The sequence below is a fragment of the Gopherus flavomarginatus genome, chromosome 17 (genome assembly GCF_025201925.1).
Source record: "Gopherus flavomarginatus isolate rGopFla2 chromosome 17, rGopFla2.mat.asm, whole genome shotgun sequence".
Lineage (NCBI taxonomy): Eukaryota > Metazoa > Chordata > Testudines > Testudinidae > Gopherus > Gopherus flavomarginatus.
Window position 1 is genome coordinate 6,920,883 of NC_066633.1, and position 15,815 is coordinate 6,936,697.

The window sequence follows — 15,815 nt, forward strand, 5'->3', positions numbered from 1 at the left end:
GAAGTCCCGGCAGGCAGGTAATACAAACGTTGCTTCTTTCGCCCTCCCCCTCCCTGCATGCTGATCTGAACAGACCCTGAATTCCCAAATTGGAGACTCACTGATTTCAGTAGAGTTTAATCATAATTAATTAATTAATGGGGAATTCAGAGAAGGGGTGGAGGGGACACACACACACACACACACACACACACACACACACACACACACACACACATACACACACACACACACACACAGAGAAAGGGAATATTGTGTTGGGGGTGGGTGGGCTGCCAACCCAGAAAAACAAGAGCCGATTAGCATTTCTAATTATAACTGCTGCACCCAGCAACATCAGCCCTGTCAAGCAGTCAGAGACAGCTGATGGCATTGTGTACAGCCAGCTGTGAGTTAGATGCAGGAAGTATGGATGATCTGTCTCAAACACCTAAAGGATGAACAGAAAATAACATTACAACAGGAGTCTGTCATCTACTGAGCGGAGCTGGGAATCCCAGGTTGGGCGATGAGTCAAACCTGCGGCCATGTGGGGCTCTCAGTTCCCACCTCAGTAGGCAGAAGGGGAAATCCTGAATATGATGTTTCCTCTTTAATGCTAACAGGGTGCAGTGTGAGCTGCTTCATGCTGATTGGGCTCTTGCTGGTTCAGGGCATTATCCCCTTTTTCAATGCCCTGCCTGGAGTGCATCACAACTGGCCCCCTTCTTGGCTGATTAGGGCAATGCCATCCATGTAAGAGACTTCCATATGGCATTTGACTTGGTAACACACAACATTTTGATGCAGAAGCTAGAACAATACAAAAACAACATGGCACACCCTAAATGGACTGAAAAATGTCTAACGGTAGGTCTCTGAATGTAATTGTAACTGGGGAATCTCCATGAAGTGACTATGTTTCTAGTGGGGTCCTGCAGGGACTGGTTCTTTCTTGGCCTTGTGCTACTTAACATTTCTATCAATGACCTGGAAGTAAACATGAAATCATCACTGATACAATTTGGAGATGACACAAAGATTGGAGGAGGGGTAAATAATTAAGAGAACTGGTCACTGATACATAGCTTGGTAAGCTAGATTGCAAGCAAAAATATGCCTTTTAATCAGACCAAATGTAAATGTATACATATAGGAACAAAGGATGTCAGCCATACTTAGGGGATGGGGGGGATCTACCCTGGGGAGCAGTGACTCTGAAAAACCGTGGGGGTCTTGGTGGATAATCAGCAGAACATCAGATTCCAGTGCAATGCTGTGGTGTAAAGGGTTAACATGATCCTTAGATTTATGAACAGGGCAATACTGAAGAGGAGTGGGGGGTGGGTGGGTTATATTTTGTATATGACACTAGTGCGACTGCTACTGGAATGCTGTGTCCAGCACAGGAGTCCTGAAGGATGTTGAAAAATTGGAGAAGGTTGAGAGATGAGGCATGAGAACAATTAAAGGGTTGGAAAACATGTTTTATTGTGATAGATTTGAGGAGTTCAATCTATTTAGCTTAACAAAGAGAAGATTAAGGGTTGGCTTGATCACAGTCTATAAGTACCTACACAGGGAACAGGAATTTGGTAATAAATGACTCTTCAATCTAGAAAACAGAGGTATAACAAGATCCAATGATTGGAAGAAGCTAGAGAGATTCAGACATTTTTAACAGGGATGGTAGTTAACCAATGGAATAATTTACCAAGGGCTGTGATGGATTCTCCATCTTCGGAAATTTTGAAATCAAGAGTGGATGTTTTTCTGCAAGAAACACGCTAGTTCACATGGGAATTCAAGGAAGTCCTATGGCCTGTGCTATACAGGGTGTCAGACAAGATGGTCGCAGTGGTCCCTTATGGTTTTGTAATCAATGAATCTATGAGCCTGCTACATCCGCGGGTAACAGGGCAGGCTCTTTTACCTGAGGCTGTAGCACGCTGTTAGAACCAGACATCCAAGGTTCAATCCCTGCTGATGATAACCCACCCAAGGGCACAGTGTTACAGATGGTGGCTCCAAACTCCCTCGGGACCACCATCCTGATGCTGACCTTAGAGCAGATGCCTAGCTCACTGCAGCCCAGAACTCCTGAGCTCAAGTGATCCGCTAGCCTCATGGTAGAACAGGTAGGGGCAGGTGGGGAGAAGGCTTCTAAATCTTGGGCTTTACAACAGAGGGCGTAGCTGAGGGGCTTGGTAGGGGACCCTGGCTTAGCTTGACCCAGCCTGGAAACCTTGACCTGAGGGCTCCAGGTAGCTGGAATCCTTGCACTGTTTGACCAAATGCAGTAAGCACTGTGCCTGCTGCCTGCCCTCCCCAGGAATAACAGGGGAGAGAGTGGGTGGGTGGAAGAGAAAGAATCTTATTTTCAGCTCGGCATTTCGTGGCGCTGGCTCATCTCAGGCTCTTTGCAGTAGCTTAATGTGGATTTAAATCTCTTTTTAGACGCATGACTGTGAGGGAGAGACTGAGATCCCACATGGAAGGAAATAAGAATTGACATACCAGACTAGCTCACTGGCAAACCCAGTGATGTGAGTTTACTTAGCAGAATATCTTTGCTTTGGGGATTTCTGTCCATGGGCCCCGCAGTCCTAGGACTCTCTATTGAAGCTGCCAGCTGGCCCTGATGGATTCTGTGATGGGGACACCTGTCCTGTTAGAAAATTAATTTAGAGAAACACCTTGCTAAGCAGAACCTCCACAGTCAGAAACCTCTAGCATTTGAGAGGAGGCAGAAACACTGGATTTCAGAATAATAACATCTAACCCTTATACAGAGCCTTCATCTGTATAGCTCAGTGCACTGGCAAAGGAAGGAAGCAGGCTCTGCCCCAGTTTTATAGACAGGCTCAGACAGAGGAAGTGAATTATCCACAGTCATCCAGTGGGGGTCAGGAATAGAACCCCAACTCTCCTAAATCTTACACCTGTGCCCTATCCACTAGACCACACTGCCTCAGATACTAGATCATGGTTTAATCTGGATGCCTCTTAAGAGTGGGCAAGTGCTCAGTGACACATCAGAATGACTGGGCTGTCACCAGCGGGAACTGTTCACTCTCACGCAAAGCCAACATCCAACTTCCTGCCTTCTCGGCTGGTCTGATGAGCCGTGAAGACTGGGGCAGCTCAGGGGGATTTTTCAGAGAGACAGTCAGCAGGGCTGGCTTACGGCGGGGAGCTGGGAAAGCAAAACCTCCTCCTTTCAAATCAAGCAGCAAGATCTGATCTGTGAGTGGTGTGGCCTTGTCATCCCTCCCTGAGCCCTGTGGGCTGAGCCACATTCCTCTGACAAGATCAAATTGGTAGCAAGGGCTAAATGTGATGAGGGCAAGTCTCTGCACAAGGAATCAGTCAATTACCAATCCCAGGCGATCCAACCTGCCCTAATATTGCATAGCAATGATCTAACGATTCCTCTTCAGGATCCTGCCTCGCCTCTGTCATTTGCAGAACAGCTCCCAAGAGATGGCAGCTGGGCGCTCTCGGGAGCGAACACGTATGTTCTGCAATGTGACCGAGTCGCTTTAAATGCAGCGTGCAAGAGGGGCACATGCCTCCTGGGGAGCTCATCTCCTTATTCGGGTGTGTGAGAGTCTACACGCGTGTGGCTGTGAGTTAGTGTGTGAGAGTGGCTGTGTCTCCGTACGGTAGTGTGTGTCTGGGTGTTCCTGACAGTGTGCGTGTCCTTTGGAAGCCCCCATCCCCTGCTTCGCTCCCATGGCCTGGCTGGTCTGTGAGTTAATCCCTCCGGGAGAGAGAGCTGTTCCTTTCCCCTCCCCCCCAGGGCCTGATCCTGTAGTGGATCGAGCACCCTCAAGTGCCCTAAACTCATCTCTGCATGTGCAGAAGGCAATCAGCACCTTGCAGGATTGGGTCCCTAATCTTTCTCGTAACAGATTGCAGGCCTAATCCTGAGAGGTGCTGAGCACCTGCCCCGACCCCCTGAAGGCAAGATCCTGTAGGATAGGACCTGAGGAAGCAGGGAGGCTGCTGTGCTGCTCTCCATTTTTGCATGAACTGTTTCCATGGGGATGATAGGAGAGGCTGGGGTCCGGATTCTGCTTTTATTTCCACCAGGCTTACCCCTGGGATGCTAGTTTACACCAGCACAACTCAAAGCAGACTCTGACTCCTTGTGTTTCCTGTCGCGCTAGCAGCATAATCAGTCCCACTAGGGAGAATTCAAACAATCCCATTGAATTCTACTTGACGCTCTGTCTCTGATTCCTTTCCCTTTGCTGTGTCTGGAAGGGAGAACTGCCATCCTTCCACCCTGGAGGTTTCCCTCCCCGGGAAACCTGGCGTCAGCAGCACCCTAGAGCTACTCATTTGCTTTTCACATCCACTCTGTGCAGATAAAATCCCTGAGACTGTAATCTGGAATGATGCTGGGTGGTGAGCGAGTGCAGGATGGGAAGGCACAATGGTCTCCGACGATGTGCCTGTTCCCTACACCAAGCAGCTACCGGCGAAGGCACCATCGGTCTTGGGGTAGGACGATGTAGTCACCCTGATAGGTAGGCTGTCATGGCAGCAGTGTCCCGGGGGCAGGGCCCCCACACAAAGGCTGCTGGCAGACACGATCCAGACACTTGGAGAGATTTTGCTCAGAATTACAGGCAAAGAGGAGAGGGAAGGAGGCCTTGTTCTGAAGGGGCTGGAGTGACTCTGGGGAGTCTGTGTGACCTTGGGCACGTCACCTAATCACTCAGTGCCTCCGTTTCCCTTCTGGGAGTAATAATACTCCCTTTCTCCCAGCTTTAAGCTCTTCAGGGACAGGGACTGGCTCTCACTCTGTGTCTGTACAGGGCCGAGCACGATGGAGCCTAATGTTCATGAGGGCCTCTAGGTGCTACTGTAATACAAACAGTCGGAGTTACTGGCACTTGGACAGGGCTTGGTACCCCCTGAGGACAATCATCACTATCCGCATTTGGGGGTGGCTAATAATGAGGCAGCACTGGGGAAAATCAAGCACGTGCCCCATTGTCTGTCCATCCGTCTATCCCAGGAGCCAGAGGCACAAAAGGACAATGAGGGTGTTGCTGCCGGTCCTCTCACTCCACGCAGGATCGCTCCTTGCACTTTATCAATTCTACTCCTAAATGACCCAAGGGACGGAGCCATCACTTCCCTTCAGAGACTCCACCACAGTCTAGGGTCATAGGCTGCAAGGCCATGTCCACCCAGCCCGACCTGCCTAACGCAGGCCATGAATTGCACCCAGCCTAATAAAGCTTGCAGACAGGAATTGCTTCCTGATGTTCAGGATTTGTTCATTCCTCTCCGCCCTCCCTCCCTACTAGGAAAGATGCCAGCCCCATATCCTGGGTCTAGCAATCTAGTACACCTTCCTCTGAAACATCTGGTCCTGGACATTGTCCGAGACAGGAGATCAACGCCAAAGAGATATTGGTCTGATGTGTTATCACAATTGTGTCTACCACATCTGTTTGGAAGGGAAATCGTCTGGTCCACTGGTAAACGTTTTGCCAAATGATGGAGGGGTTGGAAGGGTCATTCATAAATAAGGGCTATTTATTATTCAGGGATGCTTATTACACTATTCTAAGGATTATATATTATACTATTTGCATGTATGTGTCAGAAAGAGACAGATAGCTGAGTGCTGCCACTTGAGAACTTCTGGAGATGTAATTGGAATTCATGAGGTCTCAACAGCACTTCAGAACAAGAGAACATATTCCTATCCTACTCTGATTATACACAGAAACATTCCCATGGCTCTACATTTCTTGAGAGGACACTGTGGGTGTTTTTAGAAGCCAATGTATCGATTTAATGCAAGGACACACAGCCAGTAAGAGTGAAACGGTCGCCAAAGACGCACCATGGCTGAGAAGTGATCACAGGACTGTGGCTTTCTAGGAAGCCGGTTTATTGGAGATTATCAGGGCTTTGTGATCTAAATTACTGGAGAGAAGCTGAAACAAGTTAATCAAAGGGCCCATATGGCCAGTGTGGTGTGAGCCATATAGGCTACCGAGAAAAGTTTCTCCATTGGAAACAAGGGGAAAAAATCCTGGCTCCATTTGAAGTCCATGGCACAATTCCCATGATACCTCAACAGAGCCTGGATGGCACCTAAGGCCTTTAATGAACGAGTTATTTTTTATCCAGACTTCCTGCCACCCCACCCCATCATACCTCTTCTCTCCTTCCTTTGCCTGGCCTCTCTGGGTCTGGCAGTCTAACAGAGCTGAGGTGTTTTAATGAGCTCTTTGTACAGTTGGTCAAAAACTTTCCATTGAAGCTCTCGGATGGGAAATGGCTTTTTTAACATTTCATGAAAAATGTCCATTTTTGTTGAAAAATTTGGGTATCTTGTAAACAAAAAATGCCAAAGCCTGAAAAAAATGATGAATATTTTTAACAAAAACAACAGTTATTTTTGTTCAAAATTTCCATGGGAAATTATATAATTTCCCAGCCAGCCACTAATCCTTTGTTGGATTTCAGCTCTTTCTGGAACAAAAGGATAATCTAAAAAATCCCCACACATCTGATGGGAAGGCAGAGAGTCAGAGCAATGCAGTTTGGGCACCAAGGACTTTTGTGCAGGTTGATCTGAATGCAAGAGGCCATAGGGCCTGATTCTGATCTCACTCCAGTTTTACACTCGTGTAACTCCAATTGCTTCAGTGGAGTTACTCCAGATTTACCCTGGAATAAGGATCTGATCTTACTCCCATTAATTTCAGTGGTGCAGGATCAGACCCTTAGAACAGAATCGGCACTCCTGATTTACTCCAGTGTTCAGTGTCAGATACTCTATGCGCACAGTATGTAAATACGTGTAGCTAGATATCAGAATCAGAGACAGATGCAGAGAGATTCCTTTACCCATGCTCAGTGGATAGATGATATAATCACACCTGCAGAATTTTTATTACTCTCATTATTGGATTAATTAATCATTCAGTGATAACTGAGCTTTAAGCATCTCAACAATCAATACTAATCACTTAATTACTTGGCAGGATGCTGCTGTGGATGCAGGATGCAGCTAACGCCTAGCTAGATAGTCTGGACAGTTCACCCCTGAATATTACACAGCCTCTATGGGAATCTGTGGCATTTCAAACCCCTCTGAGCCCTTCTCACAAATGTGTCATTTCTCATCTTGCTCCTTATTCCACCAGGCCTCCACACATGGTACGATTGTGCCTGTCTGAATGGAGCTCTGCCCCAGCTCTTGGGCTTTTAAAATGCATAAATCTCAAGCAGAAGAATGAAAATTAATAGCGAGCATAGGGCGTAGGAGCGAAAGATCAAGAGCCGTACATCTGCCAGGGTTATGTCAGCGAAAGCAAGATGCTGCTGGAGTCAAAGGCAGAGCTATATACTAAGGCTGGGTGCTTTTATTAGGTAGCACAGGCTCCATGTACACAGAGGGGCCAGAATGGTGGGTTTTTTGCAAGTAGGTCAATTAGGTCACCTGTCAATAAAATACAAAACAAGGATCGCTGCATAATCTTATCAGAAGGACTCTGGCTGGCTGTAGAGAGCCAGGGTGGAGGTGGGGCAGGCAGGGAGAGAAGGTGTGGGGAAGAGGAATATTATCCTTGCCATTTGTGATACAAAAGCCTCAAGAGAACATATATATCTATATCTATACACACACACACACACACACATACAGTGGCCTGGAGACTGCTTCATGGATCCCCAAGCCAATGAGGATTAGGTAATTGTGAAAATAATGATCCTAAGATTCAAAGCAAAATAATGAATTATTGCTTAGGAATACGGCTGGTTCCTGACTTTATGACCCTAGTCTATGATGAGGAAGAGGGGGTGATGAGGGGGAGTGGGAGAACCATGCCATGTTCTGTTATGAAATGAAATGCTAGGTGGATGAGAGGACAGAGTGTGTGTGTGTGTGCGCGTGCGTACACGTGTGAGTGAGCAAATACACCATGGATCCCTCTTATTCCAAACAGATGTTTCCCTACAACTAAAATGGTAATCGGGACATTGCAATGCGCTGGGATCATTTGGGATTTTCACTCTATTTCACTGGGAGGATCTTGTCTGTACACCAAACCTGGATCTACAGAACTTTCCTTATACCAGTAGCAACTGCTGTGTGTCCATGCACACGTCCTCCTGGGCGAGTTCTCTACACTTCCATTGACACAAAGTAATCTGGCTTGCAACCAAAGCAACCCTCTACTAGTGGGAGTTAAACTGGTTTAGTAGCAGCTGCAATGCATCCCATTTCCAATTTAACTAAACTTGTGCAAGTAGGTGTCCAACTTCTGTCCAACATTGCCCTGCGGAATTGACCTGTCTGGTCACTTTTCTTTACTCCACTGCTCCAGGAGCATCTGGTCCAGATTAGATGTCAGTCACTTGTTTTAACTGCTCTGGCAAATGCCTGGATCCCATTAAGCTAGGCATAAGCCCAGCTGTGTTCCAGGTTTCTGAGGGCCTCCTGAAGTAAAACACTTGAGTCTCGGCAGTGAGGGTAGTGAACTACAGAGCTTGGCATCCACTCTACACTGACTAAACTCTTAAAAGTCCTGTCTTCCATGAACTTGCAGTAAAACCTGGGATGGATTCTCTAACGGTGGTTCCAAAGTCCTGAAGAGGAATCATGATGGGATGTTGCCAGGGCATTACAGGCTTGCCTCAAAACCCTGCATCTAAACCTCCTTGAAATATGGGATTGTCTGAACTCTGAATCCAGGAGCTAATCCCCTTTTTCCAGTTGCCTCCTTATCTTTATAATGCTTTGAACTGAAAATCCAGAACAGAACTCCCATGAATGTTGAAGTGTTCAGAATCTTGATCCAGCCTTGGACTTATGGACTATAGCAGCATTTGTGGTGATACAGGCAAAGGGACTGATCCTGCAAGGTGCTGAGTACCTCCTGAGTGAGGCTGAGTGCTCTCAACTCTCACTGTAGTCAATAGGTGAATCATAGATTTTAAGACTAGAAGGGCTCATTACGATCATCTAGTCTGACCTCTTCTAGCTCAGTACCTCCAGGGTCAGGTCCTAAAATAGGGGCAGGAAAGTCTTGTGCTTAAGGATATAATAATCTGATTGGGAGATGTGCTTTTTGGGGTGGGGGAGCAAGGCTGGTGCAACCACTAGGTGAACTAGGTGGTCGCCTAGGGCGCCAAGTGGTTAGGGGTGCCAAAAAGTGTTGCCCTGGCTCAGCAGGGAGGAGTCGTCTTCCGGAGGCACTGGAAAGCCAGAGCGTTGGCTTGCGGGGGCAGTGAGCCGCAGCCATGGAGGAGCTGGCATGGTGCAGGGGGGCACACAGGAGCCAGGGGGTGCACAGGGGCCGCAGCCCGCAAGCATCCGCTGCAGCCTGCAGGAGCCCTCGGGAGGGGTGCCGGGCCACAGCCTGGGGCAGGAGGGATGGAGGGGGCATTGCTGCTTCCTGCTTGCGGCGCTGCCGCCTTTGCAGGGCTGCTGCAGAGGCCCAAGCCTGGCAAAGCCAGTGAGTGGACTTGGGGTGGGGGCTGACGGGGTGGGGTGGGCTCGTGGGGGGGTTGTGCACCCTCCAGGGGAGTTCAGGGGGCAGGGAGTGGGGAACCTGGTCTGGGGAGCAGCCCCTGGGCATGGCTGGCCCCTGAGATCTATAAAGGCTCACTGGGATTTGCCCCTCAATGAAAAGATGGGCACGGGGGGTGCAAGGTGGAAGTTTTGCCTAGGGCGCAAAATATCTTTGCACTGGCCCTGTGGGGGAGAATGAGGCAGTGCTGGTTTCCTCCAAAACATGAGATGCTGGCGACAGATCACTGAGTGCAATGAGCACACAAACTGATCCGGTAGGAGGTCCTGTTTTCCCACACTGCAAGTGACATTGGCAACGTGCTTTTCAAATGTGTTTCCACTCACTGGGCTGACTTTAGATAAACAATTCTCCTGGCCCAGTGGAATATATTTACACCCCACTGTGGTGGTCTATGCCAGAGGTCTCCCAGCTGATCTCTTTGTGTTAAGAGGAACACTTGCTGCCTGGGACATTTGACACTTTCCCTACTTGTACTAGGGGTTTTGGTACATGTCTCTCACAACCGTCTTCTTGCTCTCTATGTTTTCCATGAAAATGGTGCTTAAAAGAAAGTTCAAGGGACTTATCTGTTTTCCTGGGCCAATTAAAACTAAAAATAAGGTGGACAACTTCATCAGACCATAGAAAACTGAGTAAATGAGACCTCCAGAGACCGTAGCTGGCTGTTAATCCAGTCTTGTTATGAAAGGGATGCTGTTAACTAGTAGTTTCAAACTCCCAGGGCAGAGGTAATAAAATCTTTCTAGGGGATTTAAGATGATTAGAATATTTTTTTTTATATTAAAAGCAAAATTAAATAAACAGGATGTTTTATTTATTTGTTAATTTAAGCACATCCCTAGAGAGTTATGAACTTAAACAATAGCAGCTTTGTGCTAATATATAAGAACCAGAAAGGAAAACTGAATAGAAACCAACGGGAAACTAAAGTGAAAGTGAGCACATTCTGGTTTCAGAGTCCCCCCTGAGTGAAGTGCAAAAGTAAACAACTAGTTTACACGCTGAAAAGGAAAGTACATTCAAAGCAAACCAAACCAACGCCAAAACTATCTGTGCGGGTTTAATAATCTAAAGTGCTCTTAGTAACACAGGCAAGCAATTTTTTTAAAAATATGAGTTTTAACTTTTACGTGTGACCTTATTCATGTCATTTCCCCCTCTGTGCTGCTGTTTTTCTTCCTTGTTTATTTCTATTGCAAACTCCTTGGGGCAGGAACTGTCTTTTTCTATCAGTTCGTACCATACCTAGCACAATGGGGCCTCTATGTAATACAAACAACAATAATTAATATTGTTATCAGTGTACTGTTAAATTAATAAGATGAAAGAAAGAAACTTGGAATTTGTTTTCTCACTACAGGGAAGGAATTTTCTCCTAGGTCAGATTGGCAGAGACGCTGGATTTTTTTTTGTTTTGCTTCTTCTGCCGCGTGTGACACAGGTCCCTTGCTGATTTGAACTAGTGTCAAGGGTGGATCCTCTGCAACTTGAAGACTTTAGATCAAGATTTGGGGACTTCAGTAACTCAGCCAGAGGCTATGGGCCTATTACAGGAGGGGGTGGGTGAGGGGCTGTGGCCTGATATACAGGTCAGACTGGATGATCAGGATGGTCCCTTCCGGTTATGAGAGTAGCTCTGTGGAGTTTCTATGATAAGCGTCATCTACTGGAATATAAAACAAAAGGGAAACGTGTAGCACTGAGAACGCTCTCATAGGTTAGTTACTGTAAACAGATCAGGGCACTTTTGTGAGCATGTGTAAATTATTGGTCAGAAAAACCAGTGTCTTTATTGAAATGCTTTTGTCAGCTGAATACATTATTTCCAGTTGAACATCTTGCAGGAAAAGCCCATTAGGGACACATTTTCTGGGCATACTCTCTGAAGTTGAATGAGACTTCAGATGAGGTATTCCAACATTATAATGATAAGGGCCATATAGATACCTACAATAGATAGATAGATAGATAGATAGATAGATGGGGTGGATGGGGATAGATAGATAGATAGAGGGGGTGGATGGGGGTGGATAGATCGATAGATAGATGGGGATAAATAGAGGGGGTGAATGGGGATGGATAGATCGATAGATATATAGATAGGGTGGATGGGGATAGATAGATGGGGTGGATGGGGATAGATGGATGGATGGGGATAGATAGATAGATAGATAGGGTGGATGGGGATAGATAGATAGGGATAGATAGATGGGGTGGATGGGGATAGATATAGCCCTAGGTTTATTAGAAGGGACAGATATGCAACAAGATTTTTGTCAGCCCCACCACAAACTTGCAATTGGACCTGCTCGTGTGGGCTCCGCGTGGGCCAGGGCTAGCAGATGCAGTTGCAAGATGAAAGCCCCAGGGGGGTGATTTCATGGGCTAAAGCCCTTGCGTTTTATCTGGCAGCAAAGCGCCAGGCCCACTTTGGGGGCACTCTGCAAATAAATGGCCCCCTGCACTGAAATGAGAGGGGGGAAGCTCATTCAGCAACCAGGGCCTCTATCTAGGGGCCAGAGCAGCCTCGTTCCCTGAGGACCTTCAGTGGGGTCTGGGGACAGGGCCGGCTTTAGGTCTATTCCACCAATTCCCCCGAATCGGGCCCCGCAACTAAGAGGGCCCTATGTCCAGTGAGAATCCCTTCCCTGGCTAGAGGCACCTTTTTAATTTTTACTCACCTGGCGGCGGGTCTTCAGCGGCCCTTTGGCAGCGGGTCCTTCGCTCGCTCCGGGTCTTCAGCGGCACTTTGAGTCCGTCAGTGCCGCTGAAGACCTGGAGCAAGGGGACAACCCGCCACCGAAGTGCCGCCACAGACTTGGAGCAGGGCCCGGTGAGCACAAGCCTCACATGTTTTTTTATGTGTTTTCTTTTTTTTAAGTCATCCCTGCCCAGGCCCCATCAAAACTGTTCGAATTGGGCCCCGCACCTCCTAAAGCCGCCCTGTCTGGAGACCCTCAAGAGGGCTGCTGGATTGGAAAGAAACTGGGGACCTGTCTCCCTGTTCCCCTGCCTGCGCACCCAGCGGCCCCCCCAGGGGTCATCTCCCCCAAAGGGCTCCCCCAAAACAGCCCAGCTTCTCACTGACTCAAGCACCAGCCGGCGGGGGGCGATGGGGGCTGGGGGGGGGGACGCTCAGCGCAGCTGGGGGGGGGAGGAGGGGAAAGCAACCCCCCCTCCCCTTCCCTATCGGCCGTCAGAAAGCCTCCCTTGGCCGCCCCTTTAATTCCGGCGCTGCGCTGCGCTGGGAGCCAGGCGACTTGGCTGCTGCAGATCCCGCCGCTCGCCCCGCAGCCCGGCGCCGGGGTCCCCATGCACCGGCCCGGGGAAGGAGCCTGGGGGGTCCCCGGGGCCCGGCCAGGCCTGGGGGTGAGCGGGGCCGGAGCGAGCTGGGCTTGATCCCGTGCAGCCTCCGGGCCGGGGGGATGCGGCTGCCCTCGCCCACCGCCGCCCGCTGCCCCGTGCCGCCGCCCAGCAGCCGGGCTCGGTAGCCAGCCCGCCCCCGGCGGGGAGGAGAGCCGCGGACCCCGCCTCGCCCGAGGATCGTCTTGGCGGCGGGGGCTGAGCTGCTTCCTCCCGCCCGCCCCGGGGGCTGCAGCCGGACCCGGCGCCGGAGAGCAGGGAGGGGAGCGGACCCGCTTTCTCGTGCGGCTCGGCCAGCCCCCCGCTCCGCAGCATGCGGCGGCTCCGGAGACTGGTGCATCTGGTGCTCTTCTGCCCGCTCTCCAAGGGCTTGCAGGTGAGGGCCGGGCAGGGGGCTGGGGGTGAGCAGCTGCCGCCCTGGCGGGGGTCCATCCTGCCTCGTTGGGAGGGAGGGGGGCGCTGCCTTGGATCCCAGGTTGGAAATAAATAAATACCTACAAAGTTAAGCCCGTGTCCGGCTCCGCAGATCGAGCCTAGTGCAATCTGGAGAAGGAAATTAAAAAAAAAAAGGGGGGGGGAGGGATTTAACCCCCTCTTCTCCCATCACTCCCTAAGGGATTCGCCCGAGGCGGAAACTGACAGATGGTTAATTTCACTGCACCTTTGCCTTTCCATTGTAGGGGACCTTGTGGGTCAGGGGGCTGGATACATAGAGAGAGATGAAAATTGTGTTTTGTGTGCATATGACGGATGGATGGATGGGGAGAGTCTGATGAAACCATTCCCTGGTACCAAACTCATTTTCTTCTGCAGAATGCTGGGTTCCTATACCAAACATTAGAAAAACCTCCAGCCCTGTGAGCTGAGAGTCATTGTGGTGGCTTCTTTTTCCATTTCCCCCCGAGAGTTTTTTATTTTATTTTAATTTGATAAGAGTGACTGGTTCCCTGTAGTTGCTGGAGAGGGTCAGTATGGATGCTACATTTGTAAATCTGTTTCTGACCCTGCTATGAATGAAACCTCAGGTGTGCATGTAATGAAAAAAGCAAATAGATGGATATTCAGCTTCAGCGCCACTGTATTTAGGGCTTGATCCAACGCTCATTGAAATCAGCAGGAGTCTTTCCACCGACTCCAAGGGGCATTAGGTCAAGCCCTTAATCCACTGGTTTGCAGTGAGATATTTTAACCACTAATGCTCTCCCCCACCCGCACCCCTCTCTGGCTTGTTTTTGAAAATTGATCCTGGATTATTCTACATGGAGTAAATATGGACCAGCACGGCACACCAATTGCATAACAGGAAGTTTAACTGTGAACCTCATGTTAGGAAGAATCCACATTGATAAACTGGCTCTTTTATGCTATGTAGAGGCAATCAGTCCTTACATAAATAATGGAACAAGCCAATGCAGCAATGTACCAGTCTAGAACGACTACTTTTTTCTCTGGCACACCAACCTAACTGAATTCAAAGTCTGGGTCATAGAGGAGGAGAAGGACTAGGAATAATTATCTCCCAAGAGGTCTTTGGAGTGGCAAGGAATAGAACTTAGCAACAGAACCTGAGGTTCTCCCTCAAGGCAAAACTCCTAGGGAATTTCAAGGAAAATGAGCAGAATTTGAGGCTCACTGATATATATTGGGTGGGGGCAGATCTGACTCTGGAGAGCAGAAGTTCCTCATCCATGAATGTTCTACCAGAAAAAGTCACACGGAAGCCAGCAATGATACTTGTCTTTTCAAGTGGCCATTAGAGCTGAAGGAATAATCCCAGCTGCTCTTACATGTTTGGTTAGCTGGAAAATGGGCTAATGTGAGGAGGAGATCTCGTATTATCCAGTAGGGCCAGCACTGGGGGAGAAATGGTAAGAATGGCAGAGAAAATGAGAAAAAGAAACCCAGCAAACCCCAAAAGGCTGAGGGAGCAGTTAAAGAGCAAAGTTCTCAGCTATGGCATATCTGTTCCTGCAGAATGATGTATTCCCTACTGCCCTCTCAACCCCTCTCCAGCTGGAATGATCACAGTCCTGGCAATATAGATCGAATTTGCAATGCTAGCTCGGCCCTGTGCCAAAGCATGTGGGATAGTCACAATGAGATGGGGACCGCTGCCCAGGAAGGAGCTGAGCTGAAAGCATTCTGCTGGCTCCTTTTAGTCCTGATCTCAGAGGTGAAGGGCCTCTGAGCTGCCCAGGCTCTCTGCTTTCCTTATCGTACTCAATCATGGCATTGAAATGGGCAGTGGGGGTGCTGCTGTACATGAGGAGCAGCGTGAGCTTTACACGCAGGACTTGAAATCAGTCCCTAGTATGGGAAATGGAGTGTCAAATAGCGAGCTCCCACCGACGCAGAACAGAAACAGGCGAGCATGTTAGCCATCCATGTTGGCATCTCTTTACTGTGCTCTGCTCCTCTTGTGCCAACTGTGCAGCTCTGGCAATACTTAGCAGCCTTTTGCACTTGCATTAGGATTAGTGCCATGGTTCTTTTTCCGAGTACTCGCTGTGTTAACCCTGCATGGCAGAGTCAAGAGACCGGCAGAGCTGTTTAAGGACCAAATCCTGCACGACTTCTTCGCACAAGAGGTCTCCTTGAAGCCATAAAGGCTTGATTCTCTGTGCCCTGCACCTTGTGTCATCATTTATACTTGGGCAAAGTGGGCCAGGTCCTCAACCTATCCCCAAGTATCTATCTAGCCCTGTAAACATAAACTGCAGCTGTGCTGATTTGCAGCAGCTGAGGATCTGGCCTAGGAAGGGCAAAGTGGGGAGTGAAATGCCAGCACCAGCGTGAGTGTCAGATTCTGATTTGATTGCATTTCTTGCTCCTTTTGCCCAGGTACGCATGCTGACGTAAGGTGCCAGACAGTGCAGAATCTGCCTCTAGGTGTCTGTGTGA

General features: G+C 48.9%; 1 protein-coding gene across 1 annotated transcript in view; it reads left to right on the plus strand.

Moving 5' to 3' along the window:
- The first annotated feature begins 13,067 nt into the window (after nt 1-13,067).
- Nucleotides 13,068-15,815, plus strand: part of DIPK1B (divergent protein kinase domain 1B) — a 39,713-nt gene continuing 36,965 nt past the window's right edge. The window contains exon 1 of the mRNA XM_050926757.1: nt 13,068-13,290. Within this exon, the coding sequence (XP_050782714.1) occupies nt 13,228-13,290 (63 nt within the window). The 5' untranslated portion in view covers nt 13,068-13,227. The remainder of the gene's footprint in view (nt 13,291-15,815) is intronic.